Here is a 26,972-nt window from a genome sequence, read left to right as displayed (position 1 = left end):
TGGCATTGTCTGGCTTCCTGAGAACAGCAGTCTCGTGACTTAAATCTTGTCATATCAAAGAGCATTTCTCATTTCCTTGGGGCTGGGAGGGTAAAATCAAGAATTCTGAAAGGTCATGACATTCTTGATGCATGCAGGAAGAGCAAAACTTTATTGTTAAAATGAAATTAATGATGTTTCATGCCTCACACCTTCAGAAAAAATTCAGTCACACTTTATTCCCTTCAAACATCATTTTAAGAGATTGCCACATGAATTACCTTTCATCAATTCATATTTGTTGAAATGTGGACCAATCTGTGCTGTTTATTTCATAAATTTCATATTTGAATAGGTTCTTCAGTGCAGAACAGTCTCCACACAAGGAAGAAGTCATACATGTAATATGTGATTCCTTTACTCACATTTCCTCTTGTATTTCACAGGTCTAATTGTCTGCTAGTCTTCATTTCTTATTTGATTTTGAGCACTGACTGATGTGGTTACCTCTGCATGTTGTAGTCTCCGATCAAGGCTTAATGGCTGCTGACACCGATCCCTACTGTACGGTGTGGCAGGAAATGCCATGTTATTTTTCGGCCGGAGCGGAGGCTGCTCGCCCAGGTCTCTCGCGTGGAGGCGCTGCCCCCCAGCTGTTTCTTCTCCTGGATGGCTGGCTGGCTGGCTGCTCAGCGTCTCTGTTCTACCAGGTTGTTTCGCCATGCATTTATGCATGGATTTTCAGCAGCAGACAACGGTTTCGTGCCCTGGAGGCAACGTAGAGAAGATGAGGAATTTCTCATGAGCACAAACAGTCAGAAGTGTGTTATCAAACATCATGCACCATTTGGAGCTCTGACAGACTTTGTTCATCTTTTTTTTTTTTTTTTTTCTTGGTTGCTTTTTTTCTTTATTTGTTGTTGATGTGAGTCTCCTCCCTCCAATTTACATTTCATTGAATACGTTTTGTTTCCTTCTCTGTTGGGGCACTATCGTCGAATCTGCAGTGACCAAGGCTACATTGTATGTTTAATTTGATTTTGTTTCTGGTGATAGCCAGGATACTGTAATGTCACAAGCCATTATCCCTAGTTGTTGCCATGGCAACGCATACTCTATTCAGATAGTTTGTAAGATGTAAAGAGACTGTAAAGCACTGTTTGTCATCTGACTGACCTCCGGAGTAGAAACATAAGATTTAAATCCCCTTCCAACCTCTCCACTGAACAATTTTCTGCTCGGTAACAATGATGAGGTGATGATAAAGTGGAAGTGGACATACATGTATTGCAGTGAATCTTTTGGGATTCAAAGTCGCTGCTCATGCCCTAGATATGTTTGCTATGTTGGTTGCTGCATTATACTGCTAGTTTGGATCAGCACAACCAGGAACCATGTGGAATGCCTTGTTTTCTCACAGGTTCCGAGTCTTTTGTCTTTAGGGTAATGTGAAGTGTAGGGAAATTTGGTTAGCTGTACTGTTGGCATCGTATCAAGAGAGAATAACAAAAACAAAAAACAAAAAACTCTTGCTGGTTTTTGCTCTGTTTTCTTTGTAAAAAGGTTTAAAAGTGATCTCACCTGCAAGGGGAATGTGGCATTTGATTATGTGATCCATACAACAGAAATCAAACTTCTCTTCCTTTCCCCCTTTAACCCATCCACGTACGGGCCTCTGTGTAATCTGTAATATCGTGCCTGCCTAGTAAGTTGGCCATGAACTTGGGCGCGATCTTCCCTACGGCGCGATCTACATGCGAAGAGCATTCATACGTCATTGAAAAAACTGCCTGTGTCATTCCCACTAGGCAGGAGGGATGATGCGTGTACACTCGTGCTAATATGCACTTAGTTGACTCAATACAGCACTAGTTTATGTGAATTTTATGAAAAGAAATAATAAATTGTGCAGGAATTATGAAAAAATATTGTTTCTGTGTATTTCATTGATAAATCCTCTTCATTTCAAGCCATCTGTAATCACATCTTACCCACTTGCGAATCGACGTGTCCATAATGTCCTCGAGCCCCCCCCCCCCCCCAGATAGCTCTGGAACATTCCATTCAATGACGGGGTTTTTATTTTGCAACGTTGTCTAATAACTCTCATGTAAGCAAGTTCTTGCTATGGCTAATCTATTTTGTAATGTATCATAATCTATCTATGCTGAGATAGCCTAATTCAAATTTGCAGAGACATAGAAAAAGATTTGTTTTACAATCGTGATACGTTCAACTACTCATTTACCCTGTGCTGAAATCCGCATGTCTGCTCCGCACATGTTATCGCTATCGCTCAAACTTCGATCGCGATGGCTTGTGTGTGTACAGGTACACAGTGCTTGTGTGACGTACGTGTGGAGAAGCATGGGGCTGAAAAAACACGGTGTGGTGTAGTAAAAAACAAATCAGACGTTCGAAGTCGTACATTCCAGAGCTAAAACAGACAAATAGCGAATTCAAAGTCCACTGAAAAGGTCTTGACATTGTAATGTATGTTCCAAAATCATGTCTGGCTTAGTTTTGAGAGAATTTTCTACACGCACGAGATCAGGAATGAGATCGGTAAACTGGCTAACAACGTGTGTACTGTGAACATGTGACTGGCTTGTGCACATGGCCTAGCTAGGTGATCGTGAGAGTGCGGCAAGAACGCTAGGAATGCACCCGAGATGCGGTGTGTTGCAAATTCTTGGGGTGAAATTAGACTTCCTTGCTCAGCCCGTCTAGTATCTATATTTTTTTTAATAATTCTAATTCTTCATAAAATCACGATAAAAAGACTTCATATATTCATTTTATATTTTAGAAGCGTAATATGAAATATTTTGGGTTTTTTTTCAGTCCAAGAAAAAAAAATAGTTTGAATAAAAAAAATAATAATAAATAGTCGTTCTTGACTCAAGTCTAATTTCCTGCGCCTTCTTGCAGTTACCCCGCAGTTGCCCATGGATACGATGCATAAATAATCAGCTGTTTACTGAGTCGTACTAGTGTACCACCCTACTGCTCTTGTTCAAATTGAGAGGATTGTTATTTTATCGGCGGCACTTAGTTTTATAACCTCATCCAATAAAAAGACAAATTCAAACATCAAATGGTGTGACAGTTTTTGTCAGAATTCCCTATCAATTTCAACTTGTTGCCAGGATAGTTTTCAGATTTCACTTGCTTCATTACCGAAGCTGTTTGACATTTGAAAGAACTGCTCCATAAGAAATCACCTTTCATTTGTTATTTATTTTCACAAACAAGTATTTTGGTCACTTGAATATTTCTTATTATTATTTCAATGTCATGATATTTCATGATGGTTATGTATTCTGTCTTTACATGGCAAGATGGGATTTTTTTTTCCATCCAGGGTCAAAGAAGAAAGTGACAGGAAGGAAACCAAAAGGATAGGGAGGAAATGAAAAGGATACAATGAAACACCTGATCAGCAGGCTCTTTTTTATTACAATGGTGAATGCAGTACATCAGAATTTAAGTACAGTTCTAAATAATTTATCAGTTGAAAAATGAGCAAAGAAAGTGGATTTCATCGAGTTCTAAATGAAAACTAAATTAGCATCGCCATTATGATTTAGATCTAGAACCTAGTGCTAGTACTACAGAATAGACCTGATGCAAACTTGTTGTCAAGCTTTTGGTTGAGTTTCTTCAGAGACACGAATTTTGGTAGCACAATACCCGAGTGAATAAGAAAGAGGAAAAAAAAAAATAAATACACAACTGTAATGCAAGTCTCTAGACCACTGATCCCGTGCACGAGCGAGCATCAGCCCCCGTTTCTTCAGTGTCACTCTCGTCATTGGCCTAGGCTAGGCTACTCGTGTCGTAGTTTTACTCGCCATCATCAATGTCATACATGGTTACACAAAATAAATTACATCTTGCCATCACCTCAACCACAGCAAAACCCTGAATATCACTCCCATCATAGTCACTCTCAGCTCACAAAACATATCAGCAAACGATACAGACATCGCAGACCTAGCTAACTAGCTCTAAACATAGTCGTAACTACGCCACGTTAGACATTAGTTGTACACAAAAATGAAACGGAGGTGAAAAACTAGTAATGAATACACGAAGATCATCAACGATGGCATATTACCGTAGAAAAAAATACACAGAACATCTTGCACCCAAAAAAAAATCGAGGTAAAAAACTACGATGAGAAAAACTAGGGTGAAAACACGATGCTTGGAAGACGAACGATGAAGACACTACGGCAGAAATGCTTACACGGAAAACAAACGAGTGGGTACCACACAAACTACCATGTTTTCGCACATACGTAGATAAGCTACATCGTGTTCAATCAAAAAACTCAACAAACACTAGGACAAAAACTCACCTCTAAATTGTTGCAAACGAGATAATCACTTAGAAAAAATGAACAAAACACTCTCAGAAGTACGATTGTACTCTGAGAATGAAAGATATAGAATGATACGAAAGCAAAAGAGAGAAAAGAGAGAGAGAAATGGACGGGAAACCTAGAGAAGTTACCCACACTCACTAACGTAAATGGAATTCAACACACACACCCCCGTGCCGCAGCCAGCATAGCAGTACACGTACACACACAAGGAGATATCGTCAAGCACTCTATGAGGAGATCGATATCACGATACCGCGCGTAAGAAATCACTGCAGTTGCTGGGGCAACAAAGATACATGCGCGCTGTAAACATGAATATTGATTAGTTTCTCAGCAGGCTCGAACCCCTGGCAGGTGTTTTGGCCAATAAGAGACATTCTAAAATATGTTTCTTTGCATAAATTATTTTTCTGAGTCCCAGTAAGGATCTCTGTGATTGGCTAAAATTATTCTACAGCTCCTGGCCAAGCCTGAGGTCCTAGGACGCCCTCTTTTGGTCATAAATAATAAAAACCACGTTTTTTGTGGGAGCTGACGGGGATGGGTTAAAGGACAAGTTCACCTTCATAAACATAAGGATCGAGAGAATGTAGCAATATTGGTAGAACACACCATTGAAAGTTTGAGGAAAATCGGACAATCCGTTCAAAAGTTATGAATTTTTGAAGTTTTTGTGCAGTAACCGCTGGATGAGAAGACTACTGCAGTGTGTGAATAACTTAGATGTCACATGCGTACAACAATATAAGGAAAATATAAAGAGAATTTCACAAAATTCCATCTTTTGAAAAAAGTACACATTCCCCTGACTCGTTACCGACAAATGTTATGGGTAATATTATTCCCCCTGCCTTTAGAAAGAGGCAAGTCAAGTGCTCTTTTATTATGCGAAAAAAGTGAAAATATGTTGAATTTTCTTTTACATTTTCTTTATACTGTTGTACGCATATGACTCACAAGCTGTAGTAGTCTCCTCATCCAGCGGTTCCAACACAAAAATTTAAAAAATTCATAACTTTTGCATCGATTGTCCAATTTTCCTCAAACTTTCACTGATGTGTTCTACTAATATTGTGGCATTTTCTCAATCCTTATGTTTATGAAGGTGAACTTGTCCTTTAAGTGATTAATTTTTATCCTTGTCCGTTACCTACGTGTAGCAATATACCTGATTCAGAGTGATCAGAACAAGGTGAGATCCTCTACCCTTGCATCCTGGGATGTCTTGGTGCGACATCAAAGATCGTGGTTGACGCTTCATCGTGGATGGATGCATGGATGCCATTTTTAGACCTTTACTCTCAGTGCTGGTTGTTTTCAGTGTGAAAGTAGGTGAGAGAAAGGGGGAGAGAGAGAACAAAATGGAAATATAGAAAGGGCAGGCTGTGAATATGTACTTTGGTGTGACACAGTCTTGGTAATGAACTTCAAATATTGTTTCTTGTGGTTCAGTAAGGGTCAAAATCATCGTGGGCCATTTGGTTGTGATACGGATAGTAAAAAAAGATGACTCTGATTGTAGTACAATGTATCATTGTGATGGTAAATGATATGTTATGTGTATTTAATTTCCTGCAATCCATGCAATTTGTGTCATATTCAATATTCTTTGCATACAATTTGTTCTTCTAACAGGCTGGAAGCAAAAGATGCCATCTCACCCGGGGGCTGTCACCCACAGCGACGATGAGAATGATGACATGGACGACCCGGGGCGTGGCAGCAGCATCACCTCCCCGCTCAGCCCCAAGACCCCACCCATCCAGATCCAGGTCAACGACATCAGCCTGGACAGCAGCGGGGATAGTGGGGGCGGGGTGCACGTCATCCCCACCATCTCCAGTCACCACGTCATGATCCCCCTGGCCCCCATTGCGACCACGCCCGAGGACAGCTCCCCAGAGGACCTGGACACCGAGGGAGGAGGAGGAGGCATTGGAGATGTCCTTGGGATGGCTGACCGGGAGGATATGAACTTGGAGAAGACGCGCCGCTACAGCTGGGGACCGGAACCCGACGATTCCGTGCGGGAGGGGTCGGACATCGGCGGGGAACTGAAACTCTCAGCAGCATCGAGGAGGTAATTAATCTTTTTGACCTCATTTATGTGTCTTCCAAAGAACTTTTTTTTGATTGAGGAAAGCTGCAGTTATATGGCTGTTTGAGCTCACTGTTAGTTGCATCCCTGATGTGAACATTCGTTTAATAGCGTTGCGTCTTGCTCTAGAAACTTGTTGCAATGCATGAGTTGGGATCAATTATTCAGTGGATTTTGCAACTCAATTTCACACGTTTGCAGACAGCTTCAAAGGACTAAATTGTGCAGTTGTGCATTTGGGGGAAAACTTGGTAAGACAAATCAAGATGAACAGCCAACGCTTTGGATTGTATTAGTGTGATGGTGTCTGATAGTGTTGTCTATCCTTGCACAGTCCTCCATTTCTCTCACAGGAAAATCAAAAAGGTACAAGGTACATGCATTGTGACAGACAGGCTTTGGCAGAATTTGAGAATTATCTCTTAATCATCTCCTTCATATCCTAATGGAAAAATACGACAATAATACATTAATATAAGAATCCTTCATGTTTGTTATGCAACATTTCACCCCCTACAATCTCGTCCAATCTGAAGTACTCTCAAGATGCGTAATGGCCTTCGATAAATGTCAAGTACCAGGCATGCCACGATTTCTGTGTATTATCAACATACATATAGATAGATATGCAGCTGTCATGCTGTTGTCAACCTTCAGCAGAAATTGGCTGTAGTAAGCATGTTTAATTGGCAAACACTTTTTTAAAAAACAAATCACTGAATTGCATGAAGCCCTCATAAATAAGCCATTCTTGCAGTCCAGTTACCCGACTATCTTTTTCTCAAAATTTTTCCCCTAACCATACTTAAAATGTTTCCTCAATTATTGAGAGCATAAAATGTCTTACACGGCCCTGTTTTATAAAGCCATTCGTAAAGTTACGCACAACTTCACGAATGACATATGGCAAGCCAAGTGGGTTTCCTAGTCATTGTTATTTTCAATAGCCAAAGTTGGAATTTGCAGATGATAATGATTATTCTCACATGTTAACACGTTTTAAGTTGAAAGGTATTTTTGCCCCAATGTACATGAAGTATTGATATACATTCCTACTTTGTTGAAACGTGAGGAAAAAAAAAATGGGCACACATTTTGGCACTTCATATTCCAGTCGTTTGTTAAGTCATGCGTAACTTTATGAACAACTTTATGAAACAGGACCCAGGTGTTAAATGAGTTGGTTTAATGGAATGTCTACATATATTATGTAGATATTTGTTGTTGTTTTTTCACTCTTTAAGATGTTGTCAGGCACAGTAGCACATAATGTATTTTATATTTTAGAGGCTGTAGAATTTGTCATGTGGCATTATTTTTCTTCTGTTGTGCCCACAGTGACGATATATTTCCTCTTTCCTTTCTCCCCCCCCCCCCCCCCCCTCCAGTAAAAGTTTGATGAACCTGGATGCCACGGGGAAGGATGCCTTTGCACACAAGAAGGAATCAGGGAAACATTCAGGTAGAAATAGAAAGACACAAGCAGTGGTCAGGCAACCGATGACAACTTATACCACCGAATACCACACGCATACCACGTTTCAAATCTGCCTTGTTAATGATGTGCAGTTTGCCAATTTGAGCTGATTGTTCTTGTATTTGACTTTCGTCGGTATTGAATAGTAATGATAATAGTAATGATAATAATAATGATAGTGATGATAATAATAATGATAATGATAATGATGATGATGATGATAATAATAATAATAATAATAATAATAATAATAATAATAATAATAATAATAATGATAATAATAATAATAATAATAATAATAATAATAATAATAATAATAATAATAATAATGATAACAGTAATAATAATAATAATAATCATAATAATAATGATAATAATATACATGTAGGCAAGGTGCTGTAATGACATTACAGTACTGTGATTCATCTTGTGGTCAATATCTATTTCAGTCATACGTGTGTAGTGATGTTTATAGGACTAGGCCTCACCCAAATTCACATCATGTTAATAGTATCCTAATTTTATGCATTAGTCGAATGAATTGTGCATTCTGTTCTGTAGAGTGATTGTTGCTCTCTTAGTCAGTCAAATTCTTAAGTTGCCATTGAAAATGTATAGTCTCTGACTCAGGAATTAAAACTAGGAGAAAATTGAACACACAAAAAAGGGGAATTCATCTTATTCTGGCATTCATGTATGAAAAGAATCCCTACAAGAATGATCTTAATGCTTACAAACAAATATCTTCAGAAGAGAGCAGCATTTCATCAAAGGAAGCCACATGTTTCATAGTCATCTTTTGGTCAAGTAAGACAGATTGAAGGTTGATTTTGTCGATCCTTGTCCTTTCTACCAGAGCATCTATAAATCTTCCACTCATTGCACACTGCTGTCTTCTCCAAGCAACAGATCTCGGTGCTTCGTGTAGAACTGACCAATGAGGAGATGGCTCCGTCAGATCATACAGCAGACAAAAGTTCTACAGAAAAACAATAACAATCAAACAAGACCATCAAACTGTAATTAGATTTTGTGAATGCTTAAGTAGCTGAGAGCTGAGGAGTATAAAGGCAGTGAGAAATGTACGAAGAGTTGGGTCCATATTGTTGCTGTCATAGATGATTTTTGGGGCTCTCTGGCTGTGGATAGGTGTGCTTGTTGGTACGCAAGAGCAATTGGATCTTAAAAGTTAATCTTACAGTTTACATTATTTTAAAAAAAAATTGAGCTGTCTTATCCCTTTTCGCTGGTTTTACAGGCACTTCAAGAAGAGATTCGGCTGTCGCTCTTGCCAAGGTAAGATCAATCTTCTAATCTGGTGTGGAATGCTGCATGCGGTACTAATGATATACAGTGTATTAGAACAAAGACAAGTGTTACACACCATTGTCAAATAGTGGGAAATCCATACTTGTTTTGTTTTTGTTTTTTTACCCGACAGAGTTAGAATGACCGGCTTTTTCAGATTTTGCGTCACACCAACTTTGAATGAGAAAACTGGTGTGATGTTAATCAATTTGTTCTTCTCTATAATTCATCTGAATGTATGTACTCTTCCCCATACATATCAATCTTATTGATTGGTCAATTTAAAGGACAAGTTCACCTTCATAAACATAAGGATTGAGAGAATGTAGCACTATTAGTAGAACACATCATTGAAAGTTTGCGGAAAATCGGACAATCTGTTCAAAAGTTATGAATTTTTGAAGTTTTTGTGCAGTAACCGCTGGATGAGAAGACTACTGCAGTGTGTGAATAACTTAGATGTCACATGCGTACAACAATATAAGGAAAATATAAAGAGAATTTCACAAAATTTCATCTTTTGAAAAAAGTACACATTCCCCCGACTTGTTACCGACAAATGTTATGGGTAATATCATTCCCCCTGCCTTTAGAAAGAGGCAAGTCAAGTTCTCTTTTATTATGCGAAAAAAGTGAAAATATGTTAAATTTTCTTTACATTTTCTTTATACTGTTGTACGCATATGACTCACAAGCTGTAGTAGTCTCCTCATCCAGCGGTTCCAACACAAAAATTTTAAAAATTCATAACTTTTGCATCGATTGTCCAATTTTCCTCAAACTTTCACTGATGTGTTCTACTAATATTGTTGCATTCTCTCAATCTTTATGGTTATGAAGGTGAACTTGTCCTTTAATATTAGCTGGCCTTGAGGGGTTCATCAAATTTCATCTTTTAGTGATCATGAATTCTGTAATCTGATTGTTCAGTCAACCATAGGATACTTCCCTTTTTTTTTTTAATGTGGTCATTGTCCTATAGTATTTCGCATTATACATTGTGCCTTCCTTCAATTACTGGGTATATACATGTAATAGACTGTTTTGATAATGCATTTAAATTCTCTGCATGGTTCACAATAGTTGCCTTAGCCACCAGAAAGCTTGTTGAAAGTTTGCTCTACCTAGCAACAACTAAGGGAATTGATTTGGGTGTTTAGAGTTGACTTCAAACCGGCAAATTTACTACTAGCCAGCAGCACTGCGGCAGTTATGAAAGAAAGACAAGAGAACATAAGTAGTTAGTAGACCAAAGTTTCTGAAATATGCATTATATTTTCAGCCAAATTTTCAATGAGATTACCATATAGAATTAATCGAGTTAGATGCACACTCCAAAAGACAAAATCTTTACCCCAGCTTGTTCTCACAAAATGTAGGAAATATCTACGGTCTGGTGACATAGTCCATTCTGTTTCACGGATAAGCAGGGGCTAATTAATAGTATTGCCACGGTCAGGACCAAATTTGCCCAACTCTATTCCACATTGTTGTGTGCTTAAAAGACTGAAGACTCTATTTCAAGAGAGAAAATTTGTTTCTAAGGGGATAAAGAAATAAATGAAACAAACGACTGAACCCTAATCTTTCTTTTTTTTAAAGCACAGCCATTGCCTCTTGCATGGTATGTAGGGCAGAAAAGATGTAACACAATACTGCTGTGATATAAGTAGACATGCATATTTTCAGACAACCTTGTCGATAACCAGTAAATAAACGTTACATTGTGATGGTTGCTGTCACTCCTGTATATCGTATATCGTATCATATTCAGTCCCCTTTTCAACTTTCCAGTTGGTCAAACTTCTGTCAAGTCAAGACAGGTGATTTTTGTCTCCATTACGAGCCTGCAAAGCCATTACGGATATGTACTTTAAATACAATCGTGAGAGGCAACATTGTTCTTGGGAATGTTATATTTTTTTTTTTTTTGGGGGGGGGGGGAGGGAGGTGCAATAGAATTTAGGTTGGCAAGCCTAGAAAGGTACATTGTACTACTACTGGGTGGTGACGTGTGGTGAACATTTATTGCTGAACTGAACGACTCTGTATGGCAGAGAATTTGCCATGCAGCCTGTTCTGTGTCAGAACACAAGGGGGAGCCCTTCTCTTTGTCCCTATGATGGCATTCAAGGGTTCCTATTGTCGATACTCATAATGACCCTGGTATGAAGAATGGGAACTCTACAGTTTGTCAATGTAAATGCTACAAACACAATGCTTGACATGTGAGTGAGTTCATGTAATGCATGCAGATAAGTCAGGAACTATTGTTTTGTTTTACAGAGACACCTTTTGAACTTGGGTAGAGCTTGCTTTGTTGTATTTCAGAAAATTACCTTTGAAAAGGCATTATATATTTTTTTCTCTTTTTGTTTCGTTCAAAATTATTGTACCTTCTAATATTATTATTGTAGCTGAGCAACAGTTGCCAGCAGTAGAACCAAATCAGCACATCTGGTTCTCATAGCATCGTGATTGGTCATGTTATCTCTTGATATCAAAAGATAGATAAGAATTTTTAAAGGCACATTGAGAATGATTCAGGGAGGGGAGCGGGTACAAACCACTCCTCTCCCAAAGACGCATAAACACACACACATGCACTCCCGTGGTGCTGTGAAAGCCTATTTTTCTCCTTCTTCATCTTAAAATCCTGTTAATTGCTCAATCAATTGATCTAATAAAGGCTACATGTATTCCAGTTTTATGTAAATCATGCTGTAAATGAGGGTTAAATTCGTTTTGTATACTTTTACTATGCACATGTGCAAGTTTATCTTATGAAGGGCCCTACTGTAAGTTCAGTGTAACTTGAAAGGAAATTATTCCCTTACAAGTGCTGCACTGATTTGACCCTTAGAAATGTTTTCCAAGCAAAAAAAAAATGTACTGTTGACACTGCTTCTAGGATATATATATCAGGTTTTCGCATTATTCATCCATCTTTGCAGATTAGGGCTTCGCTGCAGCAACTTGTTGAGATCGATAACGGTTATTCTTCTTCCCCTGATGAAAGAGAATTTCTCATGAAAAAGAGGGTCTCACTAGATTTCATGGTTTGGAATGGCAGATAGCTGTGATGCATCCGATAGAAAAGACAAATGTAAAAAAAAAAAAAAACGAGTAGGGTCAACTCAAATGACATATTTTGGTCATTTACAAAGAGTCTTAATCTGCGACTCTTTGTGGGTTTTGAGTGTGGTGGTCACAAGTTGTCGTATAAAAAATATTTGAAGATGCAATGTCATGTGCAGGGTCTGATTTCCGGATCAACTGAAAAAATCTTAAGTTTGGGGAAAAAGAAAGAGGTATTTAATGCAAATCAGCAGTAACTAAAATTCTGTTCAATAAGTATGTGTGCTCTTCTCCAGTCCGCTCTCAGACAAGTTTGTGATCGGTCATAACTGTGGGTCACTTTCAGGGCAGAGATGCATTAGGATTACACGTAGGGTCTGCATAGCAATGGACTAATTCACTAATTAGAATGTGATCTGACATCAAATCTGGGTCTTAGCGTTGGGGGGATTACGCATGGAGCGTCGACAAGATGTGTGTGCTTGTATTTCACTAATGAAGACCGTCCTATCACTGTTGGAAAGTGATAACGAGTCGTAACCATTTCCTCTTTATTCCCCCCCATCCTCTCTTCCACGTGCCTATCCCACTCCAATCTGCAAAAGGGATAGGGAGCATTCTGTTTAGATTTGTTATGTTCTTCTTTTTCTTCTGTTTAACTAAAAAGCCTTGATTTCTTCATCCTGTCGCTTTCCCCTCCCCCGACAATCAGTCGCTGCTAAGCAGGAGGGATTCCTGTGCCGTAAGTACAATGTAGTCTCCCCTTGTGCCTCCCACACTGCGCTTTACCTTCGTTGTTTCACGGCCATCGTGTCACCATTTGGTCTGCTTGGACTCTCGCCCCCCTGAACAGACCTCAGGAGCAACTGGCATGACAGCCCCTTTCTGTATTCCCATCAGTGTCCCACCCCCCCCCCAAAAAAAAAACCCAACCCTTTCCATCTCCTTTTATCCATCCCCACCCCTCCATTATGTCCCACCTCATTTTGAACTTTGTTCTCAACTTTCTTTACCCACTTAAACTGCCCCCCCCCCCCCAGCGACCTACTCTAGCTAAGTCCATTTCTTCACACTATCCCTTCCCTCTCAGACCTTTCCCCACTCCCCCTCAGGTTTGCCCCTTCCTCTTGCATGCTAAAATTTGCCTGTGTGTGTATCAGTTGTATATGTACGTATGTGGGGGGGGGGGGGAGGGAGGGGGGCTAATGAAATATCCTTCTTTCCCCCTCTCTTTTCGTTGCCATGTAGTTCAGCAGTAGGGGGGAAAAGTCAGCCGTTTGTAGTACTCCGACCGGCAATTAGTCAGGCAATACTGTGATGTGTCATCTACTTTGTAATTTCTGTGGTAGTTGAGTTGACATGACTCGCTGACAAACTTTGCGTGCAAAGCTTGCTTTGTTTTTTTTATAGCCTCACTTGCTTCTGTGTTGATGGTGGCTGTGCTGGTTGTCTTTACGGCAAATTGAGTTCGCTTCGCTAGAGGAGTTGTATAAACGTTGTGGATGAATGGTTTCAAGCTCTTTTTGGATATTATTTGGAAATACGCTCATTGGATCATGTAACGACATAGTCTTTCAAGAACGGTAAGACAATGTGCAATTTATTTAAAAAAACAAAAAAAAAAACAGGGGAAAAAGAAATCAAGACTGGGTTTAATTAAACAAGTTAAAATGGTAGAATTTTGCAGATATTATTGCCTGTTCTTGTCTCAGGAAATCTGCTTTGTACATCAAGTTTCTCCAATATGGTTGAATAGTTCTTCACAAGGTAGTATATCCCTTGTGCTCCTCAGTTGTTCTCTAAACCAAAGTGAGTCCATTGAATGTGAAGCAAATGGGTATTGTCCTTAACCTATTCGGACGTCTGACTTTCTGTCAAAAGTTTTTCAGAAAGCATCTTGAGCAGTCAGAGAAAATAGGAAAGCTAACCCCCCACCCCCAGAAAGAAAAAACAAATACAACTAGAGGTCGTGTTCTGAGCTGCAAGGTGGCATATTATATTCTGCTGCAAAAGCTAGCATCCAACAAGATGTGAGAGATTGAACACACTGACATGGTAGAGTCAGTCTAAACTCTTCAGAACCACTGGGTTACCAAGGCAACCCCTTGATGTTATGTGATACTCCTTTGTTCAATATTTAGTGAGTAGCCTCTGATAATGCTTGGTGAAGCGAGGAATATATCGTCGCTGGGGTGACAAGACCTCGTATCTACAAAATGTCAAATGTTCAGGAGAGCCAAAAAACATGGCGGCCAAAGCACTGTGGCAAATGGAATAGCCTTTCCTTTGACATGCCGTGGTGGCTTCATTTTTGGAGTAAGACAGTTGGGATTTGGACAGGACATCACTTAAACCATTATTTGACCAGTAATCCAAAAAAGTCATTTTCACCAAAATTGCAGATACAAGGTCTTGTCACCCCAGCGACGATACATTGTGTGTGTGTGCTTCAAATGCTCTTATTCTGATTTACATAGTATTTTTTTGCACATCTCCAAAAGTGAGATTCTTGCACGACAAGTGTTGCTGTATTAGCTAGAGTGTAGCATGGAGTAACCACTTACACATGTATAATACAAAGTACATGTATGTTGGCAATGGATGCAAACCTGAACTCGTCATTCTTGGTTGCCATGTGTAAGTTTTGGAAATTTGAGCCTGGGAGAAAATTATAGATGGTTAGTGAACACCCATGTAGTTCTTGCAGCGGGAATAATGTGTAGCTGCGATTTTGTAGATATTTACATTTTTTTTGTAGTTGTCTTGGTGATACAACAAGACTTTGGCATTTTGAAGATGTTACCCAAATTGAAAGGATGTGCCCTGATAGGTTATGACTCTGAAGTATGTATGATTTGTGACATTGTGTGATAAGTTGATAACTTTCGTGTTTTTTGTTGTATTAATTTTTGCTTTTGCATGACTCATGTCAGACGGAGCTATCGATGTGTGTCAATTTTAAAAGTTTTCAGAAATGAAATAGCACAAAAAGTGAATGACTGATCTGTAGCATTACAAGCCATCTCTGCATGAGGCGATTTGAACGTCATATTTTGTGCAAGATTTTTTCTTTTTTTTTCAAGTGAAGTTTTGTTACATGTTAGTTGAATTTTGTGTCAAAGGGAATGCTTAGCCATACCTCCATGAAATATTTTATCGTTTGATTCCACATTTTAAATTTTTAAGCAAGTAAATTTAAAAAAAGAAGAAGCTTTAAAGGCGTACATTGTAGGTAGAAGTTATAAAGTTTGACTTTGGAGCAAAAGGACTACCGATTGCCACTTGCATGGTTTGAGCGGTGAACGGTCGGTGCTGGCAGTGTACTGGCCAGACATCGTGATGCGTTCTGATGCTGCCTCTGTGTTCCGTCTGCCTCGGGCAGCCGGTACAAAGCCCAGACAGAATGCGTAATTTCCATTACCGACATCCATTAGGGAGCAGCGGCCAGAGCTGATTGAATCTGTCCTCTTTGACCATCGCCGTGAGAGAGCTCAACTGTCTCACCAGATTATACTCCCTATTTTGCAGGAAAGAAAGAGAGAGGGAAAATGGGTTCATCCTTTTCCCCACAGGTGACCCCCAAGTTGATTTTATGTCTATGTGGTGAAATTAGACAAGTACTTTTGTAGGTTTTATGTGAGGCTTTAAACTTGTTGAATGAATTGATATCATCGGGGAATATTTGATTGATATCATCGGGGAATATTTGATTGATATCATCGGGGAATATTTGATTGATATCATCAGAGAATATTTAATTGATTAGTCCTTTTCTGCCCTGCCCCCCCCCCCCCCAAAAAAAAGAATCAAACCAATTAACAAAAGCAAGAAAGACAAATCAATGAGTCCTGATATGAACTTTCCACATTTCAAATTTCCTTCAAATTGCCAACCGGTAAAAAAGCTTCTATGAAGGTACACTAAAGTAACTACAGGTGGACTACATGCACAAAGTTACACTACAGGCATGTCTTGCGTAAAACTACTACCTGGGGCTTGCATATCATGTCCCCCTATGTGAGGCAGGAGGTACGACGATGTGTACTTTAGGGGCTGAAATATTCATTCATACAGGAATTCAAGGAAGTGCTGCCTGATTTCATCAACCGTTGCTGGCTAGGGAGGCCAGGTTTTGATTTATTCCCAACTTCTGTGATGTGAACACCCCCCACCTTACCTCCTCTGTTTCCAAGCAGTCTACGTATGTGGATTATATCCCTAGCCAGGTGCCTTTTCCCCCGATCTGCCGTGCCCTGATAAAATGCGTAATCCATGGATCATTACCATACCCCCTCCCCTGACCCACAATCCTACACAGTCGGGTCTGCATATTTAGAGCTGTATAATGTGTGATATGTGACATTCTGTGTTACTATCCCATTTTATTACAGTGCCGAACATTCAGGCTTGGGGCGGGATAGGAGCTTGGATTTAGGTGTAGAATTTTCAGGTACCACGGACAAAGGGCTGAATAAATCAGTAATATGATTAACATGATAGTTTCATGAAACTATCAGGCGTTGATATGAAAATGTCATTACGTACAATGTACTCGTAGTTATAAAAAGAACAGAAATTGTATTCCAGAAAGGGATGGGGAGGGGATAATAAGGTTGTCTTTTCCACCCTAGTGTATTCATTCTCATTTGCATCACTCAAGAGCCGTATTTTCAGCTTGTTTATTTATCTTTTAATCTCTCTTTTCAAGCTTTTGATAATAAAATTCTCATAACATACGATCGGTTTTGAATACACAAGTTTTGGGAACTATTTTTGCATGAATTGCGATGTTTTTAACACACTTTTAAGAAGATAAAGGGGAGAGGATAGGGAGTTTTTAGCACAAGAGGAGCACTAGTAATTTCGGGCTTAAACCCAGGGTGCCTTTCTCAACTTTTTTGGCAAAGTCCTGTTGTAGTGTTTAAGTTGTTTGGTTCACAACCGATGGCATCCCATTCTAAGCTCCATGAAGGGTATCATTGTGTGTGAATTGATACCCATGAGACTCCCATGGGAGACTCTCGTCGATCACAACTTGTCAGACCTCGAATATGAAACGAGAGAAAAGAGACGGGTCGAGAGCATTTGAGATGCCGCAGCTGCCATGATCAAGGCAATCGACATACTGGCAGGCGCAACCTTATGCCCTTCACGCCCGGAAGGCTGCAATATTTTCCTCATTAGAATGGCTTTTTCACATCATTTCTTCTTAGAAAATTTATTGTTATCATCATTTCATTTAATAAGCTATCCCTGTAATTTCTACCCTAAATAACTACTGGTGTTGCTATTGCTACTACTACTACTACTACTACTACTACTACTACTACTACTACTACTACTACTACTACTACTACTACTACTACTACTACTACTACTACTACTACTACTACTTGCAATTAACTATTCTGTACTTCTACTACTACTTGAACTATTGCTGCAACTACTTCTAATGCTTCTACTAGTGCTATTACTTTTATTACTACTACAAGTACTACTACTACTTATGGTACTATGACTACTACAGTACTACTACTACTACTACTACTTCTTCTAGAACTTATTCTACTTAACTGCTATTACCACTACTGCTTTATACTACTACTACTACTACTGGTATTACTGCTGCTGCTGCTACTAACACTACTACAAAGACGACGATGACTGCAACAACAATTACTTTTGCTCCTATTTTTACTGCTATCACTAAAATCACTACGACCATGATTCTTTTTCCACTGCAGCTAAAACATATGACTCCCATGTCGAGACCTCTTTTCCTCGTTATAAGTCTTCCCTCGATACCTCTCCTTGAATGTAAATCACTAGCTTCGGCTCTCAACTTGAGCCGGGTGTATGTATGGCAGCTGTTTGATAAAGTTTGCAAGACTTAATCTCTCTTTAGTATTGAAGGTACCCCCTGTTGGTCCTAGCCCGGGGTGAGGAAGTTCCTCTTAGCACCCCTGGGCCAGGTTCGATGATGTCGTCTGGGGGGTACTCCAGAGCCAATTTCCTGGAGATGGTGGATTGAATTTGTAGCGCCGCATTTTGTTGTCCTGTCACTCAGCAGTATATCGCATGCACCAGAACAATTCGGTGCTCTGTGTGTCTGTCTATAATTATCTTATTTTATTTCAGACACTCCATACTATTATGGGATAACAATTGCATCCTCTTAGAGTTTTCATCTTACAAACTGGACTTCTCAGAAGAACTGTCATTGTGTGTGATTTTTTTTTCACTTTCCTTACATTGTCAGGACTGTTGTCCTTGTTTATGAATCAAATTTGCTTAAAGTAAAGTAAGCCTGTTCTGAGAGATATGAGAGAATAGAAACACTTGAAGCATTTTTAATCTAACTGGCTTAATTTTTACTGTCATATATAAAGAGCTGAAAGTTTTTTCTTCTTTGTTTTGTTTTGTTTGTTTGTTGTTGTTGGTACGGTAGTGTTTGTTTGTTTGTTTGTTTTTTGCTATATAGATGTAACAGTGAGTTGTTCAATTAAAAAAAAAAAGAAAAAAAAAATCATATCATGGTTACGTGTGCCAACACCTGCATGCCTTTTAGATGGCTACAAATAGAAAAAGGAAATGTTTATTACAATAAAGTATTTCACACAGTTTGTGTCCCCAAACTTTGCTCACATTCTAAATTGCATTATGTGTTTTTTGTTTCTTTTGATTTTCTATTTGTCCATTGCAGAAACAGAATGATGGATATGGGTTAGATGGTAAAGGGAGTGCCCTACCAACAAACAATGCTAACTCTTCTTCCTCATCGTCCAAGTCCTCACCCAGTGCCCAGAACATACCGGTGGTTCGTCGACAGAAGCACAACCTGCAAACAGAACAGACTCGTATGAATCATCTCCGTCATTTTTTCTCTCTCTGTGTTCCTCCAAAAACCCATCTTTCCATCTCTTCCACCCCCCCCCCCCCCCATAGAATAATGATGTGATTGTACAACTAATAAACATAAATAATAATCTTTGAAAGAAGATGCAGGGATACATTTGGAAATACACCATGTAACTGCAAAACCTCCTCTACTTTGAATTCTCTTTTGTAGATGGTAATTCTGAATGATTACGGGGGGGGGGGGGGACAAAAAGATTGAAAGTGTTCAATAATAACATAATTGTTTTAACTAAGAGTAATATAATGTGATTTTGGAAAAGGAAAGATTTTTACAGACGTTCTTCGTGGGATAATGCAAAGAGTTGCACATTGTGGCATATCAAAGCATGCCTCTGTAAGATAACTTTTCCTAATTACTGTAAGGCAATCATGAAATGTGTTTGGAGAAACATAGAATGGACATATAATGCCAAAGGAACAAAGATATGGATATGTGGATGAAGACTTGTTTTACGATGTGAATGGCATTATTGATGAAAAGGGGAAAGTACATGAGATTTACAGTGAATTGCAGCACCCATAAATGTGAGCTTTGTTCTGTTTGCTTTTGGTTCACAGGAAAGCAGCGAAGTGCGTCTATGCATGATACCCGACTGTGAGTATGCCTTCTCAAGGATTATTATTATTTTTTTTTTTTTTGGTCACCCGCAAATACGTATTATGGAACTCAAAGCTATATTTTATATAATCTATCATCCCTAGGGATGACAAGACCTCTTGTCTCAAAGATAATGAATTTTCTTGAGAGTGAATACATTTTTCATTTTTTAAACATTTTTTGCAAAATAACATCAATGTTCATATAAATGCAGAAACAATTCTTTGGATTACATTGATCTTTGTGAGAGTTGAAAATCCCAAATCAGTATTTTTGATATATTCAAAATGGAGTTACATTGTAGGAGGGTTTTGAATATGCGCCAATTGAGATAGGAGGTCTTGTCACCCCTCGAATGATATACTGCTTGTAGAGACTAGTGGCTCTGTGGATAGTGCCTCCAAGTCCAATTTACCACTTTCCTAGCAAGTGAAATATTGGTAGATTTGGACAGTGCACAGGCATATTGAAATGGAAAAGCACTGCAAATGCACACATACATCAATCTGTGTACAAATATCATATGTATATATGACCTGTCACCTGCAAAGCCCAATGGAGTTATGCACGAGTCTTATGATTTCAGAACTTTGGAATTCATCTGACTCCAAAAGCTTTCTAGGGGATCTAATTTGTCCCACTTTACTCCCAAACCTTCTGCAGATATGCCAGAATAATCGGCCCCAATATAAAATGTACACACTGCTTTGAGAAAATTGCCTCTGAAATTACAATGAAGCTAAACAAGGAGAAGATTCAGCAAGTTAACATGAAGTATCTATCCAAAACAAAGAGTAATATGCTTCATGAAAACATGAAGTTTTGAGTTGCAAAACATGCTTTGTCTCCAAGATTCAAACGGGAGACATTTAAGAAATCAGACTTTCAATTTTTGTTTGTACAATTGGAAGAGTTCATAATTCTCTGGCGTACATTTGTAATCCCCTTATTTTGCCATTTTCTCAGAGATAATGTTGGGAAATCCATTTGGGCAGTATATGACTGGTTATGTATACACTTGATGCACTCAATTTTGTTGCAGCTTTTGAGTACAGCTTATAAATGTTGTGTGCACAAAGAGGTGAAGTGTAAAAGCGTTTGGCCGCAAAATTTCTGTGCTTCTTACAATATTTGCGTGACAGCATTATGCCCCTGTGCCAAACACCATGCCCTGACAACATGTGTTTTATGCCACCCAAACGGGACAGTCTTCTGTGAATCCCATACCAGCTTTGCAACACTCTGGCAAACACAAATGGCATACTATGTGTATGGACCCCTCCTTTGCTCTAATTCCTATATGACCTTAATATTCCCCCATCCCTACCTGCTTTCCCAATGTACGTTAAGCTCCCATTATCTGTGTCATGGGATGGCTAATCCATTTTTGCTGGCTTCTAAGTGTTCGTTAAGCCGGGTTAAAAAGAAAAATGTGTAATCACCTAAATATCAATGCAACAAGACATGCAACATTGTTGAATCTACGCTCTAACCCCTTTGACGAACACACACGTGCAAGTGTGAAGGTGTCCTTGCCAAATTATGACGTCAAATAATGATTGTGTAGATTCCCCTACCCCCTTACTTTGGGGAATCAAAGAATACAGCAGGAAGAAATAGGAAGGGTAGTGTGATGAGAGGGTTGAACTTGCATTTTTTCCCCCACTGCTTTGTGGGATGCATTTTTAGCACATATTAGAGAAATACTCGTCCCCTAAATACTGTAGCTACCGTACAGCATGTATGTTATAGCTCGGAGAGACACAGAGAATTAGACGATGTGTTCGAGTTCGAGTTTGAATTTATTTTGTTTTTCCACAATAAGATAATATATAAATGTAAATCTGTTAGATATATATCGTCTGTTGAGAATGAGAAGGGCGTTAAGTGGTCTTGAACACTATGGGTTATGTGGCAACTTAACGCCCTTATCATTCTCAACCGACGATATGGCAATGAAAAGTAAAGGGAATATTTAATGCCATAAAGTACTTCACCAGTATCCCATGTGACTTAAAGCTAGTTGCAGGTTGTAACCATACTTTCATTTATAGTGTACATTGCTTTGCTGGGTGCTCCTTACCGTGCAAAGCAAAACAAAGCAAAGCAAAGCAAAGCAAAGCATAACAAAACTAAATAAAAGGGCTGTCAGATACATTGTACTTAATTGCCATGCTAATACCTCATGCTCCCTACAGCTTTTTCCCTGCACTCGCTTTGTTCCTTGAATGGAGGATGGAAGGAACCCAGTCTTGTAGTTATTCCAGTTTAGCTAGGTTTTGTATCATCTCAAAAAGGGCCGGGGGGGGGGGGGGGGGATGAGGAATGAGAGATACATGTACTACATACTTTTTCTCACAATGCAAACAAATTCATAATTCATTAAAGAAAAACAATATGAAGGAATACAATTATATGAATTGTTATGCAGCCATGGAATTCCTTGTTGATTTTAATCTTGAAATTTTGAATTTATCACATTTCTGTGTTTGAAAGGAAGGGTCTATATTCAAAAGAAATGATTGCAGGCTTTAATTCTCACAAGCACATAATTGAGGGGACTTCAGGATTATTCAAAAATTTAGCTGACGTGTGAAGCCGAAGTGAAGTGTGACGAGATTAATTGGAATGACCCCTTGCCCGCACTCCTTTCTCCGCTTGCTGTGGTGTAGTTATGAAATCCTCCGAAGTGAGTTGGAGGGGTTACAGGAGGAGGATGAAGGAGATGAGGAGGAGGAAGAGGAGGAGGAGGAAGAGATGGAGATGGAGGAGGGGTAAATGCTCTCGCCAATCTGATCTGCGTGTCCACGAGTGTCTTTGTGTGTCCACTCCTATACTCCAGCACACGGACTTTGCCATTGCTTTTACTTGCATTTAACACATGGCCGATCTTTCATTCTTAGCTGGCACGTTCTCTCTAACTTTCAAGCGTGTGCAAATTGTTTGGAAAGTTCTCCATTGGGCAACAGGTGGCTTAACATCTTTGTGTGTCCAAATAGAAACATAACTTGACTTTTGTATACCATTAAATCTTGTGTTCAGACAGCTTAAAACCAAATTTTTTTCTTATTGAGTGAGCAACGTTTGCACCTCTTATGTGTCCTTGTAATGAAGTCTGAAAGAGGTTGGTCTAGTGTGGATACCTACACGTATGAAGAAAGAAACATACATTTTCATCTTTGTCTCTCTTTTATTCTTTTTTTTCGGGGGGGGGGGCACTGCAATGGCATAGAATGTATGGGATCTTTTAATCTGTGATTAATTTGTTGAAGACTAAGAGAAGGAAAACAATTTAAATCATAATTTTTAAAAAAAGGGCATTGTAACTACATACACACCGCTAGCCTGCATATAAAAATGTAAATTTGAGAATGATTTCGCTACCATTTATCAACCTAAATTTCCTGTAGAAAATTCTTGATTAACTTCATGATGTGGCTGATGTGAATTGAAATGTAGGTGTATCATTTGTGTTCTTCATATAAGCTGATAACATTAAAACTTGAGAGTTGCATGCCTATTGTGAACAGATCACAAAAGTCATATTGTTAGGACTTATAAAGTTTGATCAAAAACTAATCGCAATTACAATATGTAGCAACCAACCCCTGACAAAGAGCTGCACAAGTATGTACACACAGTTCAGGATTTATCATTACTGGCATGAATTTTGAGCAGTTCTCTCTTACAAGCATTATCACCGTGGGTACTGTGCCTGGGATACATATCATTGCACACACAATTTTGTTGCATAACTGAGTGCGTTGAGAAGGTTTTGACATACGGGTTCATGTACACTTCCTGGGATGTTGTCTTTTCACCTAACAGTGTGGTGTATAGACTGTACACCTGTGTTTTCGTATGTTGCTTAAAATCTGCTTTTGCTTGCACCTAATGCGCAATAATGTGTACTTCACTGTGTGCACCTGAGCTCTCCATTTTCTTTGCACACACACACACCCACCCTGCCCACTCGCTACCCAAAGGCCCTCAGTAGACCCCCTGAAGCAGATCGCTTTCTTCAGAATCGTTGATTCGGAGGAGGAAGATGAGGAGTATGATTACTTGTAAGTCTGTGCACGCCAAATTGTTCACTCTGTCTCTCTGTCTCGCCCCATTATTTCAATACCTCAGAGATGCACGACACACATCCACACAAAGTTCATCAGACACCTCCACCATGCCCCCTTTTCACTGATATATTCTTTATATATGTACAATGTACACTATGATCAATTTACTCAAAGCCCTTGCACACAGACTCTGACCAATGATGTTCCATATGAGACCATACTGGCATCCTGTAGTTCTGATCATGTCAAGTTTTATATATCCTATTATCTAGATCCTCAAAGATTGCTGCTGCGTTAATCCTATGAATTTGATATTTTTACCAATTTGATGAAATGAATTTTGCCTGAACATGATATTACTAGAGACTTTATTACACTCTGTTCATGTAGGAGGTTTTGTGCTTTGAGATAGGGGCCCATTTATGTAGGTTTCAAGATGTTATTTTGGGAACAAGGTTAGGCTAAGTATTTTGAAAAAGATAATAAATTGTTCTGTGAAATGAAATATTGGCAGTGGAATTTAAATGTGAATTTGTAGTTTCTGTGTGGGCTACTATTGATGTGCCCATAAATTTCACTGTAATTTATAATTTCCTTTCAATATTGCACCATCATCCAATCATGATCAAAGACATTGAAGCAGAATGAAGTAAAGCCTGCCTCATCTTCAAAAAAAAAAATGATAATAATTGATATTAGTGTTGGAATTATTGTTAGGTTTTCATAGTTTTTTTTTTTCCGTGTCTGAAAGAAAAATGCAGCGCAGCAAGCCTTGGGTTACCAAAAGGCTCTCGGAATTGGTTTGGTCAGAATCAAAGTGCAAGAGGCCTTCAATATGACCATGCCGTGTACATGTACATACTGCAATCACTATAGGCCACTCCACTCACCTGCGTATACATGTATGTATTTCTCTTCAGCCGTCACCCCAAGTCACTTCACATTGTACACATATATATCGTCCAGCTGCAACTACACAGTGATATGTTTAAGCTTTGAACTCTGCATTCTTTCTTTGTTTGATGGTGATACCCTGGGTACTCTCTAAGCGCTTTTTCTCTTTTGCCAGCATTTTCAGTAGTCAACAAATTTATCTGTTCCATCTCTTGGATTGGCTATATTGCATCATTGCATGAAAATCTGTTGTTTATTTTCTATTCTCAATATCTTATGCTTTTTAATAGTTGGAAATTTTGTTTCGAGCAATAGCTCATTGGAATCCAGACTGGCGTAGAAAGTGCATATGAATTACTGCCAGTTGAAATTTGTAACATTTCTCCTCTGTTATGTTATTTGTACAAATGTACATGTGGAATGCAGTGCAAACAAAATGCACAATGGTACACTGTAAATCATGTCACTGTACATACAATTGTATCTTAAATTGTAACCATCATTTTTCATCATACAAGTTCACAAATTACAGCAAAATCACTTGACATTATCACAGTGCTCTTTTGATGAAAATCTGTTGTTTATTTTCTATTCTCAATATCTTATGCTTTTTAATAGTCGGAAATTTTGTTTCGAGCAATAGCTCATTGGAATCCAGACTGGCGTAGAAAGTGCATATGAATTACTGCCAGTTGAAATTTGTAACATTTCTCCTCTGTTATGTTATTTGTACAAATGTACATGTGGAATGCAGTGCAAACAAAATGCACAATGGTACACTGTAAATCATGTCACTGTACATACAATTGTATCTTGAATTGTAACCATCATTTTTCATCATACAAGTTCACAAATTACAGCAAAATCACTTGACATTATCACAGTGCTCTTTTGATCTTTGAGTGACAAATGTTATGCCTGAGTGTGCTCTTTCATACTGTACAATATTACCCCATCCAATTCTCGGGTTTTATATTTGTACAGTTGGGATATATTTGAGATAGGCTAGAAACTCTCAGCTTACGGAGGCTGAAAGATGCCACAAGCGAGGGTCATTTAAGATCAATTCAAAAATACAACAGTCATCTTTTCAACTAAATTCATTTCTGATTTAAACCACAGTCTGAGAATGAGATCTGTCCGAGAGGTCATGCTCTCCATGGGACTTTGATTGGCATTTTGTAAGTTCTTGCAAAGTAAATCTGTACGGTGGAGATTTGGAAGGGAAGGTCAAGATTACTCATATGAAATATTTTTAGAGAATATTTGAGACTTACAATGCTGTAGACAGTGTGAATACTGATGTTATCTGCAAATGCTTATTCTAAACGTCAAATTGAGGGGTCAGTCCTTTCGTGAAATCTTACAGTTGGTGTGGGGGAGGGGGAACCTTCACAAGTTCTGTTCAAATTACATTGAAGGAGGGTTAATGCTGCTCTCTCTGTGGGAGGGTCAATGCAAGTTTATCCTCATATGAGCATTATGTAATGGGAAGGAAGGGACAGAGTAAAGAGTGTGAAAGGTGTGATCCCACTTTCACACCCGTTTCATATGGTGACGTGAAATCTGAAGTTGTTTATCTGAACAGATATGACAACTTTTTTTCTCAATAGATGTTTCAAGGAACAGAATGTCTCTTTCTTTCATTTGGGTTTGTTTAAGTTTGTTTGTTTGTCTTTAAGTCATAGTGTTAATATATGAGAAAGGATACAATCAATTTTACCATTATATTCTGAAAATACATGCAGAATGTATGCTTGAAAATGCTATTGATTTTTTCTTTTCACGTGATATTGACACTTTGAAACAAATTTCTTAGAATAACATTTTTTTTTTTTTTTTGCATTTTCTGGCAATTGTGGAAGGGTGCAGTGGAATGGCTGTTGGATCATAACAGTGAAATGGCTGAAACAGGATATGAATTTATTGATATGATAACTAGTGCAAAGTGGTCATCATAGCCAATGGAAGCCTAGCCCTGGAAGCAATTGAGGAACTTGTTGAAAATATCTCATTTCCCTTGTGTCAGAGTGTAATTACAGGGACCTGCTGAAAAGATTAGGTGCTAGACAAAGGATTTTAAGGGCGGTGCAAGTGTTTCCCCTCTGTATTGCATGGGATTAGGATTAAAGGGGGTGCATGTGAAAAGGGCTCTTGT

At 38.8% G+C, this 26,972-nt stretch overlaps 1 protein-coding gene across 1 annotated transcript in view; it reads left to right on the top strand.

The window, feature by feature from the left end:
- LOC139739399 (uncharacterized) overlaps positions 1 to 26,972 on the top strand; it is a 257,483-nt gene that overhangs the window by 154,247 nt on the left and 76,264 nt on the right. Inside the window, exons 13-18 of the mRNA XM_071650020.1 lie at positions 6,006 to 6,450; positions 7,857 to 7,930; positions 9,204 to 9,241; positions 19,035 to 19,188; positions 19,808 to 19,844; positions 22,457 to 22,621. Coding sequence (XP_071506121.1) covers positions 6,006 to 6,450; positions 7,857 to 7,930; positions 9,204 to 9,241; positions 19,035 to 19,188; positions 19,808 to 19,844; positions 22,457 to 22,621 — 913 coding nt within the window. The remainder of the gene's footprint in view (positions 1 to 6,005; positions 6,451 to 7,856; positions 7,931 to 9,203; positions 9,242 to 19,034; positions 19,189 to 19,807; positions 19,845 to 22,456; positions 22,622 to 26,972) is intronic.

Source organism: Diadema antillarum, unplaced genomic scaffold (assembly GCF_040938485.1).
Source record: "Diadema antillarum isolate AM-2024a unplaced genomic scaffold, OU_Dant_1.0 seq00000798_RagTag, whole genome shotgun sequence".
Classification (NCBI taxonomy): domain Eukaryota; kingdom Metazoa; phylum Echinodermata; class Echinoidea; order Diadematoida; family Diadematidae; genus Diadema; species Diadema antillarum.
Note: the sequence above shows the minus strand (reverse complement) of the source record. Positions and strands in the feature narration are given on the sequence as shown.